Source organism: Sarcophilus harrisii, chromosome 1 (genome assembly GCF_902635505.1).
Source record: "Sarcophilus harrisii chromosome 1, mSarHar1.11, whole genome shotgun sequence".
Classification (NCBI taxonomy): Eukaryota; Metazoa; Chordata; class Mammalia; order Dasyuromorphia; family Dasyuridae; genus Sarcophilus; species Sarcophilus harrisii.
Window position 1 is genome coordinate 299,449,883 of NC_045426.1, and position 18,304 is coordinate 299,468,186.

Sequence of the window (18,304 nt, forward strand, 5' to 3'; positions counted from 1 at the left end):
TCCCCAAAATCACCCAGTCTAGCTCAAGCAGCCTCAAGTGAAGGACAGGAAGTAGCACAGACCAGGAAAGTCAAACTATCAACAAAACAATAACTGGCACACAGCAGGGGCTTACAAATGTTTCTTCCTTCCATTAACATCATCTACTTTGCTGATCCTACAGATCATGGAGGCTCTGACTTGCAAGGGAAACCTCCTATACACTGGCCTATTAGAATGCAAGTTTCTTAAAAGCAGAGACTGTTTTTATACTTTTATTCCCTGTATACAGAATAGAATTTTGTATGGTGCTTTTTTCAATTTTTCCATCTTTAAATCTATTTTCCTATCTAGAAATGCTACCATACTATGATTAGTTGAAGGAACTAGATTTCAAGGTAGAACATTTTAGAACAGACTATAAACTCTTTGACAAGAGGAATGTTTTTTGGCCTTCTCTGTACTCTAATGACCTCTTGCCCTGCCACTTAGCAGGTAGGTCTATAAAAATAATAATGCTAACACTAACTTATGTAACTTAAGAGAACGTGGAAATCAAAATTTGAAAAATGTTTAAATTGCTTTTATATGTAATAGGAAAAAATATTAAATAAAACAAACAAAACGTACCTGACATTTATGCTTACTATGTGCCAGATACTGTACTAGGCACTTTGTAAACCATCCAAGGAGAAAACTGAGAAAACAGAAGCAATATCTTGCCCAATGTCACACAGCTACTAGGTGTCCAAGGCTTTATCTCTCCACTGTGCCTGTTCTAGAGCTTAAATTGACCTTAAAGGAAGGGAAGAATTTTAAGGGAAGAACCAGGTGCAGTGATCACAGCTGGGATATCTGGGACCATGTAGTCCAACTCTATTTTACAAGTGAAGCCCAGAGTGATTAAGTGCCCAATGTCACACAGGTTTGACATGACATGAACTCAGGTTTTGATTTCAGACCCAGTAGTCTTTCCCCTTCTGACATGTATTAAAATGAGAGGCAGATTTCAGTTAATGAAAGGAAAATTTTACAAATTAGGTTGCTCACAAGCAATTAGTAAATTATTAGCATTAACAATTGGGAAGGTGCCCTAGATTAGGTGCAATACCTGGTATGATGCTTCTATGGCAAAAGAAAGAGTTAATTCATTCTACATTCTTAAAATATGATAAAAAATCCCATTATTTACTAAAAAACTACAGCAGGAAACAATACTCAAATGCTACTCAAAACTTTTTCAATCATGTTTATTTAGAAGAAAATTGAAGATTAAAAAAGCAAATCAGAAGCACATTATATTGACGAGATATACTGCCATACCCACAATTGTCTAAACTTTACAATGGTTCTTTCATTTCTTTAAAATTTTTGTTACCTAGATTTTAAACTATGCCTAAGTGAAAAATCTGTTCCTGGGTTGAAATTCTCCAAAATAACCTATTAATATCTAGGATTGTCAAACTAAAATAAAAGGCAGAAAATTGAAAAGAATGCACATATTTTTTTTTTACTATCTTTGGTTTCAATCAAAACCAATGAAAATTCCAAAAATACAAATGTAACAAATATGTATTGTTTTTAAAAAACTATTTTTAGTCATTTTATCTAGTCTATTCTGAAAATTCTAATTCCACATCTAACCCACTTTTGAGCTTGGGATCTTTTGGATGTAAGAAAGGACTGAGGAATAGGAGAAAGGGGAAAAATCTTATAGAAGCAAATAACATTCTTTGGCCTTCACTAACTTTGCATAAATTAACTTCTTGCCTTCAGGAATATTTAGACTTAAAACAGTCTATTATAGTAAACAAATGCATTACATCTGACAAGAAACAGTTTAAGTCATAAGGCTTAAGTTAATATTTGCAAGAAAATGAATAGACCAGACACATTTTAAATACATGAGGAAGACTGTCTCATGAACAAATGCAAGAGCACATTAAGGGAACTCAATCATAGATATGACAATGAAATATTAAATTTTTTTTATATGAATTAGAAAAAAAAGTAAAAATAAATTTTATTTTAAAGTCATTCAATTTTCCCTACTTTATTTTGAGTAATAAATGAAGTCTTAATTTCTTGAGTCCATTCCAGGACTTAGGCTTTAAAGAGGAGTTACTTTTTTTCTCAAGTTCTTTGAGGGCTGGATCCTTGGCTTCTTACATTTGTCACTAGCTGGAGTCTTCTTCAACTTTGTGGAAACTTTAACTTGTTTTGGCGTTTCCAGAGCATTGGAGGCCTTTCTCTTTTTAGCAGGAGTTTTTACTTGTGGTGTTTCAGCACAGAGGTCTTCTCCTATAGAATCTTTTATCTGGGTTGCCTTCTGAAGATGAGAAAGAAAAGACCATCTAATTAAGCCTATGCAATAAACAAATAGTTGCCATTGCTCAATTACGCATTATGATTTCCAGCATATTAAGACATAAAACTCAGATTTACTAAATATAGTTTTTTTCCCCCCCTATTCCCATAATTAAGTAACAAAAGATATCTTGTCTCGTCCAAGCACAGATTGCCCTCTCATTTATTACAGGAAGCAGAAACAGGGTCATACTGGACAAGATTTAGACATAAATTTTGACTCTACACTGGTGTCTCACTTTCCTCAACTTTAAAAATGAATCTCCCCACATATAAATATTTAAATTATAAGTAAATTATATAATTGAATTATGATCATGTGAATTAAGATTATAAATATAAATGAATTAAGATTATAAAGCACCTGAAGAAAGAGCCAATTCAAGGCCTTAATCTCTTTCAATTAGCCCACCTGAAACTTAAGGCAGGAGAAAATTAAGTTATTTAAAATGGAACATAGAACTGTAACAAAGGAGACTAAGGAGCCTATAATCTATAGCATAATTTGATTTTACTCAGGATTAAGGCAGCCTAAATTCTATAGTTTCAGAAGTGCTAGAAGGTAGGCTATATTTATCATTTTTGGAAATGGTGCTTGAAATTCTCATGATTTCACTACTGATAATAAAAAACTTAAAATTATGGTTATTGATTCATAGAATTGTAATACAGAAATATGAATTCATGACCACTGAAAACTTTCTTTACTGAACATTCTTCACCACAGCAAAACAAACAAAAAAACCACCTAGAATATTTTCCCATATATGTATTTCATAAACTAAAGTCCTAAATGCCAAAACCTAAAACAAAATAAGGCAATCTTTTTAATGCCTGGGCCTTTCTTATCAAAGTAATTTTTTACTTTAAAATCTTGTATAGAAAGATTTCTTTCAAAAAAGTATGCCACATATTGGATTTAACATGTATTTCAAACTATTTAACATGTATTGGACTACCTGCCAGCTAGTGGGGCGAAAGAGAGGAAAATTCGGAACAAAAGGTTTTGCAAGGGTCAATATTAGAAAAATTACCCATGCATATGCTTTGTAAATAAATATTTTTTTTCAAGTATGTATGCATATTTTTAAAGTAACAAAATTACCTTCGGGGGCTTTTGAGATGCTGCTTGGACTGGAACTAGCTGTGGAATTTCCTCCTCCGAATCAGAATCTGCTTTGCCTTCCTTTTCCACCTCTAGTTCATGACCTTCTGAAGCATTTTCAAGCTTCACTGAAGTCTGGGCAGGTTTGATGGTCCCTTTTTTGCTTTTCTTTTGCTTCTACCAGTCAGTAAAAATCAAAAAAATTTTAGTTTTGAATTATCATTTCCTCAAAACCCAGTGAACTTCCCAGTCTAATGTGGTCTTTAAGTAGCTGTCAACTTCAACCAATCAACAATATGCCAATCAAAGTGTTCCATTATAGTATGCCATTTCAAAATTCATCTGATTCAAAAGTGTCAATCTTGAAACCTTTAATGCAAAGACTTTTGGGTGCTACCTGTAATGGTAACTATAATTGAGTCAACGGTTTATGAATTTTACAGAGACTATTTCCAAACCTTACCCATTAATTTCAACCTCATTCCCCTCAGAAACAACAAAACAAATTATTTTTTTGTATTACTTTGTGAAAGCAATGATGAGCTCATGGAATAATACAATAATAATATAATTCATATGTCTATCACTTTCTTTACCACATCATGGTCAAAAATTCAAATTAACAGATTTTAAAGTTAAGAAAATCCATCCTGGGTAGGTCAGTAACCTGATACATGCCCAGCGAGAGTCAGAGTTTGAGCTTAGTAAGGTTTCTTCTGGTACCAGAACAGATGTTCACCCCAGGGTGGCTTAACTTGGGGTTAAAAATAAAAAAAAGATAAAGGGGCTCTGACAAGCCACAAAATGGAAAGCTATTATTTCCTCAAAATCTAATGACATTACTACTCTAATGTGGTTTTTAAGTAGCTATCAACTTCCAAATTCAACTGATCCTAGTAAAAAAAAATAAATAAATACCTCAGATTGTGGGTAGCATGGATACAAAAGTATCTTAAAACCATGCCAAAACCTTCAATGAAAACTCTTAACTTCATCAGCAGGGATGTATTGGTTGCTTCTACTAGTAGTTTTATACCATCTATATCTAAGGTTAACTCTCAATTGATTACTTACCTTACTTTTTTGAGAACCCAAATAGGAAACAAATGAAGAAAAGATTGGAAGGGAAGGTGATTTTTCTGTTTTCAGGTGTAAAATTTTTACACTTTCCCACTTCTGTAAATAAAGAAAAATACAAAATAGTATGGCATTCAAAAATATCCTTTTAACACAAGTAAGAACTGGCACAAGCAAAGCATAGTACCTCTGGCAACTTTTCTGAAAGCACATCCACCACAGCAATAACATTTTCCACTAGGTGATCTACAGACATTCCTGTGTGGCCCACACGTGCAGTACTGAAATTAAAGAAATATTAGTTATACACACAAAAAATGAAAACTGCCCCCCCCTTTAAAAAAAAAAAAGGAGAGACTACTAGGAAGTGAAAACAAGAACTAAATATAATGGTGTATGATTTATTTCGGACAGAACATAACATGAAGATGATTTCTTCATGGATATGATATGAAGATGAAATGTTCGGCATTCTTCATAAAATTGTTCACTGATATTAAACTGACTTACAATGTCTTGACCAGTTAACATATTCAACTGTTTCCCCAATTTTTAATTAGTTCTTTGTCAAGTGAACATATGATATCTGCACACCACATGTTTTCTTGTTCTAGAGAAATGAGCAAACAACAACAACAAAAAGAAATTTCACCATAAAAAGCTAACAGTGACAGGATAGGAGGAACTTCTAGCTATAATGGAGTGGGGACCCTATTCTCCTCACAGTTCCTGGGCAGAAAAGAGTGCTTGTTGTCACTCACAGACCAGAACACAGGCCAGGAGAGAAGGAAACACATTTCTTTTTAGATCTATTCATAATGGAAAAACTGAAAACTTATGAGTCTAGAAAGATCTATAAAAAAATCCCTGAAAGCTTGGGACATTATACTTCCATCCGAAAATAGAACCCTATTTTAACAAAGAGTTATAAATAATAAATGAGGAAAATGAACAAAAAATTAAAAAAAGATTCTGACCTAGTTACTATTGTGACAGAAAAGATCAAAACATACACTCAGAAGACAATAACTAAGTCAAAGATCCGAAGACCCAAAGCCTCTAAGAAAAATAAGAATTGGTCTGAGAACTTGAAACAGTTCAAAAAGGATTTTGAAAAGCAACTAAGAGAAGTAAAGGAAAAATAGGCAAGAGAAATGAGAGTGACTCAGCAATGGAAGTACAAAAAGCCAAGGAGGAGAAGAGTGCTTTAAAAAGCAAAACTGGCCAAATGGAAGAGATACAAAAGCTCACTGAAAAAATAATTCCTTAAAAAATATGAATTGGGGTAATGACTTTATGAAAAATCAAAAATAAAAACCAAAAGAATGGGAAAAGTAGCAAACAATATGAAATCCTCATTGGAAAAACTGACCTGGAAAACAGATAAGGGAAAGATAATTTAAAAATTATTGAACTACCTGAAAGCCATGATCAAAAGAAAACTCTTGACATCATTTTTGAAAAAGTTATCAAGGAAAAGTGTCCTAATATTCTAAAACCACAGGGTAAAATCGAAATGGAATCAATCTACCAATCGCCTCCTCAAAGAGATCCCAAAATGAAAACTCCCAGAAATACTATAGCCAAATTCCAGAACTCCTAATCAAGGAGAAATCGGAGGCATCTAAAAAGAAATCATTCAAGTACGATGGAGCCACAATGAGACTAACACAAGATTTAGCAGCTTCTACATTAAGGGATCAGAGAGCTTGGAATATGATATTCTGGAGAGCAAAGAAGCTAGGAGTGCAACCAAGAACCACTTACCAGCAAAACTGTATATAATCCTTCAGAGGAAAAGGTGATCATTCAATGAAATAGAGAACTTTCAAGCATCCATGATGAAAAGACCAGAGTTGAATCAAAATTTGACTTAGGAGAAGCATAAAGGGGTAATCAGGAAAGGGAAAACATAAGTACAATTAAACTGTACTTAAAGGAACTTTCTCATTATTATAAGTTAGAGGAAGTATTTATAGACAGAAGACATGAGAGAAGTTGAACATGAAAGAATATCTAAAAAAAAATAAAACATTAGAGAAATGTACTGGGAGAAAGCGAAAGGGAGAAATGGAATGGTGTAAGTTATCTGCCATTTTACACTGGGGGGGGGAATAGAGAGGGAGTAAACTTAACTCTCGTTAGAAGAGGATCAAAGAGACTAACACACTCAATGGGTGAAGGAAAGTAGGAGCAGTAGGGGATATGGGAAGGGGCGGAAGGTGACACGAGAGGTCATATTGGAGGAGGGGGTAGTCAGAAGCAAAATACTTGTGAAAGGAGATAATAGAATAAAATGGGGGGAAAATACAGTTAGCAATAGTAATTGTGAAAAGAATTTTGAAGCAAATTTCTCTGATAAAGATCCCATTTCTCAAACCCAGGAGAAAACTGGGTCAAATTTATTAAAAAAAAAAAAAAAAAAGAAAGAAAAGTAAAAGCTATTCCCCACAAAGAATTAGATAGTCAGGATCACATGGTTTAAGCAACTACCAGTATAAAGGAACTGAGACCCTGCAAATCATAAAAGAATAACTTACCTAGCAAAACTGAGTATAACCACATGGGAAAAAACAGAACTTTAAACTTTAATGAAACAGAGGATTTCCAAGCATTCCTGACAAAAAGGCTAAAAGTTGCATAAAATTTTGAAGTTCAAACACAGGAGTGAAGAAAAATAAAAAGATAAAACAGGAATGAATAAGGGAAAACTGCTTATGTTCAAATATGATCAAATGATTTATGTGTCCCTTCTGAACCTCATCATCGTCAGTGATCAGAGAAAAGAGTATAATTAGATAAGGCTCTGAAGTCGCTTTATTAAATAGTCTTAATACTTTGCTTGCTTATGAATGTTTGTAACCATTAACATCAATTGAAAAAAAAAAAAAGAAAAGAAAACCCAGAGGTTATGTATCAACTAAAATTGGGGGTGGGAGGGTAGAATTGTTTTTCAAAGGAACCTTGAACACCAAATGTGATCAAAGTGTGATTTCATGTTAAAAAATTTAAAACTACATGACAAATCTTGGGAACTCATGCAATATCATATAAAACAAGCGACTGTATTGCTTGCTGATTAAGGGAGGGAAAAAAATCTGGAATACAGAGTTTTGCAAAGGTAAATGTTGAATATTATCTCTGCCTGTATTTTGAAAAGTAAAAAGCTATTATTTTTAAAAATAAAGTACTTAGGGGCAGCTGGGTGGAGCAGTGGACAGAACACTACCCCTGAAGTCAGGAAGACCTGAGTTCAAATCTGGCCTCGGACACTTAACCCCAATTGCCTCAGCAAATAAATAAATAAAATAATAATAATAAATAAAGTACTTAAAAAAACAAATGACAGTAATAAAAGGAAACACTAAAGGTAAATTTTTAAAGATGTAAAAATTAGATTTTAATGTATAAACCAATGGAATTTAATCTTGCTCTGTCCAACATAATTCTCATTCCACTGAAGCCCAGCATGTGGTACTTAAGCAAAACATTCAATCATCCAAAGAACATTCAAAGCCTCATCAGCTACACTATTAGATGAAAACCTTGGTACATAATGAATCTAAATCAATTTAATCTATCCTCAAAGCAGCACATTCTTAGGCTCCTAGCGGATCATCAATTTACATCTAGAAGAAACTTCAGGGATTATCTAATTCAATGTTCTCCTTCTACAGAGAAAGAGATTACTGACCAGAACAGTTAATGCTCTGTTTGAGGTCTTTCATACTTACTGTATGAAGCAAAGGCAGGTCTCTACACTCCAAGGATAAGTACCCTTTCCACTATATCATGAATATCAAAGGAAGCAACAAAATCCTAAGATGGAGATTTTGTTGCTTCCTTTGATATTCATATATCATGAAGACATGACTTGGAACCTTTTTGATTTCTCACTTCATTGACAGCATTAAAAAGCATCAGTCAGAATTTACCCTTTCTGCGTAAACTTGCTACCTGGATCTTATTTTGATCTGCACCAGGGAGAAAATGACTTCTTTGACTTAAGATCAAAAAGAAGAAAGAAGTCCAAGACGATTTTTAAAATAGTTATTTTTCTACATATTTCATCTGTTTCCTTTAACCCTCATTTAGAAAAGGAAATACCCTTTTTAAGTCTTTGTATCCCCAGTCCCTACCATGTCATAGGCACTTGCTAGATGCTTCCCAAAATTTCAAGTCATAATAAGTGACAATGTCAAAAGAACTGATAAAATTTTCCTTGGATAAAATGGAAAGCTGAATAATTCAGCAGTGACTGCATTCATGAATTTATTTTTTAAAAGAGATTGAAGAGGCATGAATTTAAAATCTCAATTCAAATTCAAATAGCTACTCCAACTTACCAATTATGGGAGTATGAGTACTTTCTGCACTTCAATTTCCTGATCTGTAAAATGAGGGAATTGGAGTAGAGGTTCTAAAGTGCTTTCCTACTATTCATCTAAGACTTCTATGAATTATAGGTGCAATTTAAGTGGGACAACAATTCTAAGGAATAGATCCTGTTGTCAATGTGGAGAAATAATTCAATCTTCAAAATATCCTTAAAACATTCACAAGATTTTTTCAAGCTAAAAAAACACACTGCTACTTACTTGCAACAACCATGATTACTAACAGTTAATGAAGTTCCTTGGATAATTCTATTGATATGTTCTGACAAATTCTGGGTAGTGAGATCTACTGATAAAGGTACCCTACAAAGAAAACAAAAACAAACCACCATCATTTCATTTGAAAAAGGCCAGTAATAATTCAACAGTTAAGTAAAGAAAAGCAATTTACCTCTTTCTACGATAGAACTGCTTTCCTATGTGTGAAGGTAAAAGTCGTCTTATTCTTTCATCAGCAAGGAAAAGGTCAAAACTGCTTAAAAGACGCCGTTTAGCTTCATAAGGTTTATATGCATGTTTTAATCTAGCATAAGGGATGACCTAGGAAATATGAAAAATTAAATTATTTACCACTGAGATATGTCATTGAGAACTGGAAATGTTTATGTATTTTGAAAAGCTGCATTAGCTGTGGATCAAACGGCAGAGTAAAGGCAAGGACTTACCCGAGTTCTCACAAATTCTCTTCCAAATAACTTTAAAAGAATGCCTCAAAGCAAATTCTTGCTGGCAAAGCTAACACAAAAACAAGCTGAAATAATTTTCTAGCTCAAGACAACTTAAAATAGGGCCACAGTTCCAATGTATGTTGCTGCCAGGCAAGCAAGCAGGAGGTTTAAGAAAGCTTAGCTCCTCAGCCCACAGATTATAAGGGGTCTGACAATTGATAAGAAGATTACAGGGGACCCTTGTCCTGGCACTTTGTACAGGACATAATTCCATCACTAATATTGACTAAAGAAAGGCAAATTAAAACTGAGGTACCACACCTCATACCTATCAGATTGGCTAATATAATAGAAAAGGGACATGATAAATATTGCAAAGGATATAGTAAAACTGGGAAATTAAGGCACTGTTGATAAAGAGTTGTGAACTAATTCCATTCAATCTCCATTGTGAAGAGTAATTTGGAATTATTATCCAAAGTGCTAAAAAAAATTATTTTTATATATATATCCTTTGACCCAGCAGTGTCACTAATCAGGTATGTATCCCAAAAAGATTATAAAAGAGGGGAAAAGACTCACATATGCAAAAAGTTTCTAACAGTTTTAAAGAGGTAAAGAATTGGAAAATAAGTGGATGCCCACCAAATGAGGAATGACTAAGTTGTGATATTTGAATGTAATGGAATACTACTATTCTATAAGAGCAGTAGTGTATGTTCTATAGAAGGATGAGCAGGCTGATTTCAAAAAAGTCTGGACTTCCATGAAATTAAAATAACTTTGAAGTTTATCTCACACCTCTCAAATTGATAGTAACAGGAAAAGATAATGGTAAATGTTGAAGAGAATGTTGGAAAACTAGGATACTAATAATGCATTCTTGGTGGAGTCATGAAATGAATTCAATGATTCTGAAGAACAATTTGCCCAAAGGGCCATAAAACTGTACATACCCCTGTACATACAATACATATTGTATGTATGTACATACATACAATAGTGCCACTATTAGGGTCTGTATCCCAAAACAATACTAAAGGAGGGAAGAGACCTACATGTACAAAAATGTTTATAGCAACAATTTTTGTAGAGACAAGGAACTGGAAATTGAGTGGATGTCCATCAACTGGGGAATGGTCGAATAAATTAAGGTATATGATGTAATGGAGTATTATTGTTCTGTAAGAAATGAGCAGCAAAAAGCTATCAAACTGTGCATACCCTTTGACCCAGCAGTGTTTCTACTGGGATTATATCCCAAAGATAACTTAAAGGAGGGAAAAGGACCTATATGTGCAAAAATGTTTGTGGCAGCCCTTTTTGTAGTGGTTAGAAACTGGAAATTAATGGATGCCCATCAATTGGGTTAATGGCTTAATATATTATGGTATATGAATGCTATGGAATACTATTGTTCTATAAGAAATGACCAGCAGAATGATTTCAGAGAGGCTTGTAGAGGCCTATAATATGAACTGATGCTAAATGAAATGAGCAGAACCAGGAGATCATCATACACGGCAATAAGACTATATGATAATCAATTCTGATGTACATGGCTCTCTTCAACAATGAGAGGATTCAAACTAGTTCCTCTTGTTCAGTGATTTAGAGAACCATCTACAGCCAGAGAAGAACTGTGGGAACAGAGTGTGGAACACAACATAGCATTCTCACTCTCTCTGTTATTTGCTTGCATTTTGTTTTTTTCCTCAGTTTTTCTTTTTCTTCCTTCTTGATCCGATAACTGCATAAATATGTATATACATGTTGGATTTAACATGCATTACAACATATTTAACATGTATTGGACTACCTGGCCAGCTAGGGGAGAGGGTGGCGGGAAGGTGGGAAAAATTTGGAACAAAAGATTTTTCAAGGGTCAATATTGGAAAAATTACCCATGCATATGCTTTGTAAATAAATAAACTAATTAATTAAAGGAGAAAAAGGACATGATGAGCAAGCTGAGAAAGTCTTACATGAACTGATGTTGAATGAAATGAGCAGAACCAGGAGAACAATATAACACAATAATACGGAGATTGTGTGATCTATGATAGACATAACTTCTCTCAACAATAGAGGTCTAAGACAGTACCAATAGATTTGGGATAGAAAATGCTATCCACAACCACGGAATTATGCCAACTGAAAGTGGATAAAAGCACACTATTTTCATCCTTTTGGGGGAGTTGTTTGCTTGCTTTTTCTTTCTCATGGGCTTTTCCCTTTTGGTTTGATTTTTCTTGCTCAACATGACTAACACGGAAATATGTCTACAAGTATATGTATAACTTAGACTGCTTGCTGTCTTGAGGAGAGGGGAGGTAAGAGGAGAGAGAAAAAAATTTGGAACTCCAAAATCTTACAAAAATGAATGCTAAAAATCACATATATAAAATTGGCAAAGTAAAATACTATTGAGAGAAAAAAATCTTATATGAACTGATGCAAAGTGAAATGAGCAGAATAGTGTATACAATAATATTCTCAGTAATACAACAATCCAAGATAATTATGAAGGACTTATGATAGAAAATGCTATATCATCAGAGGAAGAACTGATGAAGTCTGAATGCAGATAGTTTTTTAAAACTTTACTTTTCTTGGATTTTAATTTTGTTGATTTGTGTTTTCTTTTACCACCTGAGTACTATGGAAATTTATTTTGCATGACTGCATGTGTTTAACCTGTAGTAAATTGCCTGCCTTCTCAATGATGGCCAAGCAAGGGAAGAATGGAGGCAATTTAGAACTCAAAATTGGAAAAAAAAAAAAAAAAGTATGCTACTAGTAAAAATAAATTTAAAAGCAAAACTATTTCAATAAATATGCTTCATAAGTCAGGAGGACCTGAGTTCAAATCTGGCCTCAGACACTTAATACTTCCTAGCTGTGTGATTCTGGGCAAGTCACTTAACCCCAATTGCCTCAGCAAAAAAATAAAAACAAATTTCATAGTTTAAGGAAACCAAGAAGCCAAAACCAAAGTAAAGGAAAAGCACTCAAATAACTAAGGTATAAATATAAATTATATAACACTAATTTTTCTAATTTGTGAATTTCCCCAAGAAACAGCTCCTGGTTTATGGAAGTAGAATTAACTTATTTATACTTTATATAACTGTTCAAAAGAATGTCCCTAAAAAAAGGAACCCAAAGCCATAAAATTATTATCACTTCAACTACATTACAAAGTTTTTCAGAGGGATCAACAAGTTTTTTTTTTTCATCTGCACACACTCAAAAATTCCTACTTCTGAAGTCCTTAGGAACTATTAACTTTCCCTTACCTCAGTAATGCTTGTAATCCCCTTCTTTTTCAAAAGCTGCTTATAGAAATTTTCTGTCTGTTCTGAAGTTAAATTGGATTCATCCTTGGTAAATAAACAAACATCTTTTGTATCAGGTCTAATACCATGTGGCAAAGGTCTGTAAAAATAAAAGAGCCCCGGTGAAGTCCAAGCAGCTAGTCAATAGGTAAGCCAAGTGCTAAACCTTTGTGTCTGAAAGAATGCAATATGAAATTGATAGTTATTTTTTATTGAAGAAAGATTTTCATTTGTAAGATATCTCACAAGCAGTTTGTGAGATATTTCACTAAACAATTACTGATAATAACCCATTATCAAAATACACACACACACACACACACACACACACACACACACACACACACTTCTTATTGATATAGGAAAGGAGAATTCAAAAATAATGTAACAAAGTGATGCCAACAAGTTTGGGGATAAATAAAGCATGCAATCAAACACATTTAAAATTGACATAATTCTAACATAAAGCTTAAAGTGATGCTTCTTCAAAAAAAATTTCTTTTGGTCATGAATTATTTTGGTAATTGGTTATAAAAGTTTAAAACAAGTTCAGATAATTGGCACATTAATAGTGTTGGTGGAATTGTGAATTGATCTAAACATTTTGGAGAGCAATTTGGAATTATGTCCAAAGAGCTGTATAACTCTGCATATCCCTTGATCCGGCAAAACCACTCACTACTAGGTCTAGATCTCAAAGGAATCAAAGAAACGGCTCCACATGTACAAAATATTTATAGCAGCTCTTTTTGTGGTGGCAAAAAACTAGAAATTGAGATAATGTCCATCAGCTGGAGAATAGCTGAACAACTGTGGTATTATAAATGTGATGGACTACTCTATTGGGCCATAAGAAAGGATGAGCAGGATTCAGAAAAATGTGGAAGACTTAAATGAATGTATATAAAGTTAATTGAGCAAAACAAGGAAAATATTGTATGCAGTAATAAAACTGTATAATGATCAACTGTGAATGACAGATAGTCTCAGCAATGCAATGATACAATAAAATTCTGAAGAACTCAAGAGTCAGAATTCCGAATTAATCATACCTTTTAAAAGTCTATTTTATAGCGACAAGGCTAATATGGAAAAATGTTTTACATGACTAAACATATGATTTACATCAAAGGGCATGCCTTGTCAAGGAGCTTTTGGAAAAGGGAAGAAGGGAATTAGGAATTCAACAATTACAAAAAATAAATGTTAAAACTTTTTACATGAAATTGAGGAAAAAAATAAAATAAAAACATTCTTTAAAAAAACAACAACAACAACAACAAAAAAAAAAAACAAACCTTCACAGAGTCCAGGTTAATACTCTTGACTTATAATGACCAGACATTATTTTTTTCAGAATTAATGATTTGAATTGGGTATCTGCTTATAAAGGCCTAAGAAAAATCTTAGTTGGAAAAAGGTAGTCCCCAGTAGAGATGTATATGCCGATTTCTCAAGATTAGGAAAAAAAAAAATCTAATCACTTTAAATTGAAGTGATGGAAGTATCCTGAGATTAGTATGAGTTTTTTATGAGTTAACTGGATATAGAATAAGTCTGTTTGCTGAAAGGAACCAATCAAGAGCAGGCAGTGTGATTCTTGCTCACTCCAGATGCCTTTCCTGGTGTTCAATGGCTAACCCTTACTGAACTGTGCACCCCAAACTGACCTAAACCAGGTTTGAGGTCAACTATTCCTGCAAAACACCCTGCTTTTTTGTCCACCTGTTTTTAGTGAAGATTGTCTATTCATTTCCCAAACACTTTCCTGAACCTTCCCTTTGTGGTTTTCAAGCATAAATCTCCCCTGCTTCTGGGCTGTCAGCTTTTTGGGGCTTTATACTGTAGTGGTCTCAGAACTAGTGTCTGATTTTCCCAAACAAAACCTTCTGCTTTCAACTTAGCTTGGATTTCTCTTCATTCTGAAGGGCAGATGGATGGGCTTAACCCAGTTGACAAATCTATTGTCAAAAGTGGAATGTATTCTGGTGAGGGTCTTCTTCAGGACCCCTAAGGAAGTAATCTAGACACGTTTGTACTGGCTCTGACCTTCTGATATGCAGCCTGCCATCTTGATCTTGGTAGTTCAAAAGGGCCTCTTCAATAATGAAATTATAAAGGTATCCTTAGCAGGCAGCCACATATCCGTGCTGCAAGGTATAGGGTGGGGCAAAGGATGGCCAAAATGGTTTTTACTGGGATATGGCATTTTCTTTCGGTTCACTGCTGCTTCCAGATGAAATGGGTATAGGCCAATAAAACCTGAATTATGCTCAACTTGATTACTTGATATATCAATCCCATTGGATTCATGTTTTCAAAACAAGCATTACAGCAGAACTGTTATAAAGAAGATCAAAACAAAGAGGTGGCTTAAAGAGAAGAGAGAAGATTCAGTTTTAGACATGTTGATTCTGAAATGCCTAAAAAAAAAATTCAGATGTTCAAAAGAGAGTTGGGGACACAGAACTGGCATTTAGAGGACTATATCTGGGAATCATCTGTATCTAGAGAGGATGCCTGAACCTGAGGGAGCTGATGGTGCATATACTTCCACCAATATTTAAATATATATGTTTAAAAGACTTGCACAATATGTGCAACACATTAAACAATATAATTAGATTACACATTAGACAGCATTAGACAGATACACATATTAAACCTACCCAACAGATTGCTTCCCATCTGGGGGTAAGTACAAAGGGAAAAAATTTTAGGACACAAAGTTTTACAAGAATGAATACTATTTTTAAAAATGGTAGACTGACTGATATAAAACTATATTATAAAGCAGCAGTCACCAAAACCATTTGGTATTGGCTAAGAAATAGATTAGTTAATCAATGGAATAGATTAGGTTCACAAGACAAAATAGTGAACTATAGCAATCTAGTGTTTGACAAACCCAAAGATCCTAACTTTTGGGATAAGAATTCATTATTTGCCAAAAATTGCTGGGAAAACTGTTAATTAGTATGGCAGAAATTAGGCATGGACCCACACTTAACACCATATACCAAGATAGGATCAAAATGGGTCCATGATTTAGGCAAAAAGAACGAGATCCTAAATAAATTAGAGGAACACAGGATAGTTTACCTCTCAGACTTGTGGAAGAGGAAGACATTTGTGACCAAAGATGAACAAGAGATTATTATTAATCACAAAATAGAAAATTTTTATTATGTCAAATTTAAAAAACCTTTGTACAAACAAAACTAATGCAAAACTAAATTAGAAGGGAAGCAACAAACAGAGAAAACATCTTCACAGTTAAAGGTTCTGATAAAGGCCTCATCTCCAAAATATATAGAGAACTGATTAATTTATAAGAAATCAAGCCATTCTCCAATTGATAAATGGTCAAAGGATACAAACAGACAATTTTCAGATGATGAAATTGAAACTATTTCCACTCATGCGAGTGTTCCAAATCACTATTGATCAGAGAAATGCAAATTAAGACAACTCTGAGATACCATTACACACCTATCAGATTGGCTATGATGACAGGAAAAAATAATGATGAATGTTGGGAGGGGATGTGGGAAAACTGCGACACTGATGAATTGTTGGTGGAGTTGTGAACAAATCCAACCATTCTGGAGAGCAATCTGGAATTATGCCCAAAAAGTTATCCAACTGTGCAAACATACCCTTTGAGGGATGGAGGGGAAAAATCAGAACAGAAGTGAGTACAAGGGATAATGTAAAAAATTACCCTGGCATGGGTTCTGTCAATAAAAAGTTATAATTATTAAAAAAAAAAAAAAAATGGTAGACTGAAAGGTTAAAATAAAGCTGACTTAGAAAGTTCTGGTTCTGCCAAGAATAATCTTGAATCAGTTAATTTCTCTGTCTTAAAGTTTCCTCTACTACATAGGAAGGCTGTGAAGAACAAGTGAGATAATGTAAAGATAGCCCTCTGTTAACAATAAAACATAATAAAGCACATGGGTAAGGTATTATTACTGAAACTGTCAAGTAATAACAAAAAGCACTTGCTAAAAAGACTAAAGAAACAAAGCATTTAAAATAAATAGCAAAACACTTCAGAAGAACTTACATTTTGATTTCTTTTCCATTTGGGGGAATCTTCCATAACGTTACCATTAAAAACACATTTTCATTCTCATTCAAAAGCAATGCGTTAGCATTTTGTTTCTTTTTTTTATATTCCAACAAAGTTCGTGTTGCCTTTTTAATCTGCAAAGATACAACAATGTTTATTTGGTTGTTATACGATTCAGAACCAATTTAATTCTCCCTACCCTCAATAGATTTTTTTTTTTCGGATCGAGTCCTACACTTTACCATTTATAACATAATCTCAGATCTAACAAAAAAACTTAAAACCATTTAATTCAGTTCAATTAATATTAAGTACCTACTCTGTGCCTCAAAGGCACCTAAGCATTTGGGAAATGTTTCTTAATTATCACAACTACAATTCATTCATACCCTCTCATCTGAACAGTTTTTGTTCATAAATCCATTATAGACTGTACTTATTCACAAGGATCTGGACAACTCTCAACAAAAGAGTTGCTGAATGAATGAAATCTGCCACATGTAAATGCGCCTCACAATAGTAACTGCCCCACTCCCACTCCCATATTCCAAAGCAATAAGCTAGTGACTAAAAAATAACATCAAGCGCAACCTGGCAAGCGCCCTATGGGGCGGAGGGGCAAAGATGGAAAATTCTATAGTGCCACAAGTTTTGCAAACAAGCTAGTACGAAGTAGAATTTGTAAAAGGCGAAGATTTAAAAAAAAAAAATGCTCTCAGATTCTTCTGAGAATACACGGTTCCTAGGCGCCGCTAAGAACGGCAGGGGAACGCACTTCCGGTCTGGAAGGCCTTTGCCGCCGCGTGCCCCGGACAGGGAGTCCTCTTCCTCACGCGCGCCAACAAGAAACGGGCGCGTGGCAGTCTAGGAAAGGGGGGGGGGGGGGGGGGCCTTCAGAGCAGTGCAAGGCTCCCCAGGTCCCGGAGATCGGGCCCAGGTCGGCCATGCTTTGCCCCTCGGCTCCAGCTTTAACCCGGCGGCTGCGGCCTACGCAGGGACCCACCGCGGCCCCAAAGCACATATGCCCTACGTTCCTCGACCAGTCCTACCTGCTCCTTGGAGACAAGATGAGCGGGTTCCTTCGCATCAGCCGGAGCGCCCATTTTCCTAAGCAGCACGTGCTCGAGACTAGCGCCAGGGAAAAGAACCCAAAGGACGCGGCGTGAGGAACCACGACGCGCAGGCGCAATTCCCAGTTTCCGGTTTCGAAAGAAAGACGCCGGAAATGACGTACAAATCGGTAGTCGGGCTTCTTTGCGTGAGAAAGAAGGAAGGAAGCCGCTTTGCTGTGCTGATGT

At 34.7% G+C, this 18,304-nt stretch overlaps 1 protein-coding gene across 2 annotated transcripts; it reads right to left on the reverse strand.

Moving 5' to 3' along the window:
* Positions 1–1,212: 1,212 nt before the first annotated feature.
* On the reverse strand, positions 1,213–18,212 carry LOC100934242 (ribosomal L1 domain-containing protein 1). 2 transcript variants are annotated; one of them, XM_031944299.1, is made up of 9 exons: positions 18,056–18,212; positions 17,001–17,140; positions 12,893–13,031; positions 9,317–9,465; positions 9,127–9,228; positions 4,716–4,809; positions 4,526–4,627; positions 3,452–3,628; positions 1,213–2,308 (listed from the first exon to the last, which is right to left on the reverse strand). In XM_031944299.1, exons 1-9 carry the CDS (start codon positions 18,107–18,109, stop codon positions 2,090–2,092), a joined length of 1,176 nt encoding a protein of 391 aa, XP_031800159.1. In that variant the 5' UTR covers positions 18,110–18,212; the 3' UTR covers positions 1,213–2,089. The 2 variants fall into 2 exon arrangements, with proteins under 2 accessions (XP_031800159.1, XP_031800166.1); XM_031944306.1 differs by lacking the exon at positions 18,056–18,212 and adding an exon at positions 17,598–17,616.
* Positions 18,213–18,304: the final 92 nt, after the last annotated feature.